This window comes from Myiozetetes cayanensis, unplaced genomic scaffold (assembly GCF_022539395.1).
Source record: "Myiozetetes cayanensis isolate MyiCay16 unplaced genomic scaffold, myiCay2020 scf5-8, whole genome shotgun sequence".
NCBI lineage: Eukaryota > Metazoa > Chordata > Aves > Passeriformes > Tyrannidae > Myiozetetes > Myiozetetes cayanensis.
In genome coordinates this window covers 98,635,126-98,638,571 of record NW_026087742.1, presented here as the reverse complement: position 1 = coordinate 98,638,571, position 3,446 = coordinate 98,635,126, and the positions used below count along the sequence as shown (strand labels likewise).

General features: G+C 49.4%; 1 protein-coding gene across 1 annotated transcript; it reads right to left on the bottom strand.

The window, feature by feature from the left end:
* Positions 1-1,071: 1,071 nt before the first annotated feature.
* Positions 1,072-2,736, bottom strand: TMSB4X (thymosin beta 4 X-linked). Its single transcript, XM_050331986.1, has 3 exons — positions 2,571-2,736; positions 1,877-1,990; positions 1,072-1,533 (listed from the first exon to the last, which is right to left on the bottom strand). The coding sequence occupies exons 2-3, from the start codon at positions 1,974-1,976 to the stop codon at positions 1,499-1,501; spliced, it is 135 nt and encodes a 44-aa protein (XP_050187943.1). The 5' UTR covers positions 1,977-1,990; positions 2,571-2,736; the 3' UTR covers positions 1,072-1,498.
* Positions 2,737-3,446: the final 710 nt, after the last annotated feature.

The following is a 3,446-nucleotide window of genomic DNA, read 5'->3' as shown; positions in this document are numbered from 1 at the left end:
AACCCCAAATCTACATGACCCCGCCAAGTCAGCAGCCTCAGCAAAATCCAAGCTTCCCCGGAGGGACTAATTTTGCTTTATAGGAACTGGCTGAAATTAATGCAGCCTGAAGTCCTTAAGATAAAACTAAAGCACTGCAGAAGCATGCTCACCACCCTCCTACAGGTTATCTGACAGCATTTTTTTCCCCGAATGTTCATTAGTCACTTCACTCTGATGAAATTCATGACTGCTAAAGTCAACTCCTACTGATCTCCCTGGATAACAGGTTTTAAGCACTGTCATTTGTGGAAAAATAAGCAAAAACTGTCCCAAGCCTGAAAGAATTGCCATAAATCAGCAATGTGGAGTGTGATGATGTGCATATCAGATTTATTATCTTTATTTTTTAAGTTACTACCATGTTTTTGTTCCCAAATGGTAAGTTTTGAATTATTAAAGAAACTGTAGCTTTTTATTGATACTAGTTCTTAGGATTAAGTAAATGTTAAAAGATTAAAAAATGTTGTTTAAAACATTAGTAACATCGTAGCAAAACTATTTTTATTTGCATGGGACATGACCCACTAAAATAGCTTTGAGAAACTAAAAAGCTTATTTTTAACCTTAGACTTAAAATTCAAATTACATCTTCCTTTAAATACTGTATCAAAATAACAAGCCTTAATTATTAAACAAACTAATTATGGTTTTATACAACTGAGGCTGAATTTCTGCAACAGTAAAGAATGGTTCTCAATAAAAGAGCTATGCTATGGGTGGGGCAAAGCAATAAACATAGCCGGATTTTTTTTGTCTTTATCAATCTCTACATTAAAGAAATATTTAAAGTGATATACTCACATGGTAAAAAATTATAAGATATACGTTTTTTTACTGAAATCTGTCTAAAAACTAGCTTCAAAGACCACAACTTTATCTATTGGTGAGCACAAATATTGAAAAAAATGAGAACGATGACTGACGTTTGAGGCATCTCCAAACGTTTTATAGTATCCCATGTCTCAGTACTGGCTTTTATGCTTCATATCCATTGATACAGTTCTCCAAAGAGAGGACATAAATACCATCCAGGTTTTAAAACATTTTATTTGCATATTAAAAAAATTGTGCATTCCAATAATTAAAATCATTTGAACAAAAAAAAAAAAAATGGCACTCGATTAACTGCATTTTACAGCTCGCAGGACCTTGGTACAGCTTTGCATTTATTCATGTGTTACTCTAGTTTACTGTAGTCCCTCCCAAGTTCTTCTTTCATCAACATGCAAGCTCTTTCATGCCACCAGGACCAAAGCCAGACAGGCAGAGGGAAAGGCAGCGCCTTCATTCAGTGTCAGTAGTTCTCTCTATTCTTTTGATGTGAAAGGGGCAGTACAGTCATTTTAAACTTTATCCAACCTCTTTGCATCTTACAAAGTTAAACAGCTAAAAGAAGTAAAATAAGAAGGCAATGCTTGTGGAATGTACAGTGCATAATTTGGAAGGGCAGATTTCATTACGATTCACCCGCTTGCTTCTCCTGTTCAATTGCTAAAAAGGAGAAAAAACAGAAAAGGAGAGGAAAAAAATGAAGATCGGGAACATCAAATGCATTCACATGACAATTGCTAAAAATTGCTATAATATAGGTATATTCTTAGCTACAGATCAAAACAGGATGTAAATAATTGTAAATTAAGCGCTGCTAGGCGGTGGGTTTAGGTTTTCGCTGTCTGGCATAGACACAGCCGTGTATCCTCCCTCCACCCCGCACCCGCCGCACCCCCGGCTCCCCGCCTGTCGCCCCTCTTTGTCTCCTCCCGCCTCCCTCTCTCCATCCCTCCCTGCCCGACTCCCTCCTTCCCTGCCTCCCTCCCTGCCTTCCCGCACTCACTTTCTTTTGAAGGCAGCGGGTTTTTCTCTTGCGTCTCTGTCTTCTTCAATTTGGACTTGTCAAATTTCTCGATCTCAGCCATGTCTGGTTTGTCGGACATATTGGCAGGTGACTCTGCGTGCGGAGGGGAACAACCCGTTACCCACGGCAAGGGCTCCCCGCTCCCCAAGGCGCCCCTGCGGGGCCGCACCCAACGCGGGGACCCGCGGGACCCGCACGCTCAAGCACGCCGAAAATAAAACGCTTCACCCCTCGACATATTCAAAAATAATAGTAATTTTAAAGTGTCCGTTTAATCCAGCATCCAAGGCGGTGCAACCCGCCGCCAGCCGCCGCCGAGAGCAGCTCCCAGAATCTGCGCTCTGCGGAGTACAATAGAGGGGACGTGCCCGGCGCTGATCGCGTTTTTAACTCGTTCAGGGAAAAATAATTAAAAAAAAAAGCCCTGGGACGGCAACAAAGCCGGTTTGCGCCTCGCATGCCACCGCCCTGCGCGCCTTCAGACAATACCCCTACGCGGACAATGGACCCCTCCCTCCCAGCCCCCCGGACAACAGTCCCGCGCCCTGCCCTGCCCTGCCCTGCCCTGCCCTGCCCTGCCCGCGGTGCCCCCGCGGCGGGGATGCCGGGCAGGAGCCCGCGCTGAGAGACCCGGGGGAGGGGGGGTGGTTGGAGGGGGTGCGGCGGGACCCACCGGTGTCGCCGCGCGGTGATGCTCAGCCCCGCCGCTCGCTGCTGCCGCCGATCCGCACGCCAGTATAAAGAGGGCTCGCTGGCGGGGCGGTTTTATCCCCGCGCCTATGCAAATGACGGTGATGTCACCCACTACCCATTTTGCCGCTTTCCGCCTTTCTCTCTCTCTCTCTCTCTTTCTTTTTTTCCCCTTGCTTCCTTGCCCTCCCTTCAGCGCCCAGCCCTCCTCCTCCCCGCGCACACGCGTACACGCACACAAAGCTACACACACACACAGACGCACACCCACAGTTTACAGCTCGGCTTACAGCCCAGCATCGCCCCAGTCTCCTCGGTCCCTGCCCCGGCCCGGCCGACGGGGAGGCACCCCTAGGGAGAGTCGGGGTGTGGGTGGGCGGCCGCTGCCCTGGCTCCCCGACCCCTGCCCCGGCCTTGGTGGGCGTCCGGGGCCGAGAGCGGGACAGAGGCAGGAGGACCGGGGCTGAGGAGGGGGCAGGGACAGCCGCCGGCCGCCTCCCGCAGTGGCGGAAGGTTGTGCTTGGCTGGAGCCGTGCGGTGGTTGTGCTCCAGCTCCCTGCGTCTCGCTCTCCTGGTTGAGCAATATCATCTCGCTGATAACCTTACTGAAATTTCGTCATTTAGAAGGAAAAGCAGAAACCTGCTTCCCTTCAGCTCCGGCATCTACCGTTGGTGCGCCCCACGCCCCCGTCCCCGTTCTCCCGCTGCCTTTGCATCCCTGATGCAAGGAGAGGAAAATCCCATTGCTGTTGTCCCTGCAACCCGGCTGCAGGGGGAAAAGAGAACCACCCCACAAACCCCCCCGGCCAGGCTTTGGTGTCGGGCCAGCAGACAATGGCTCCGGCCAGATGCTGCCGGG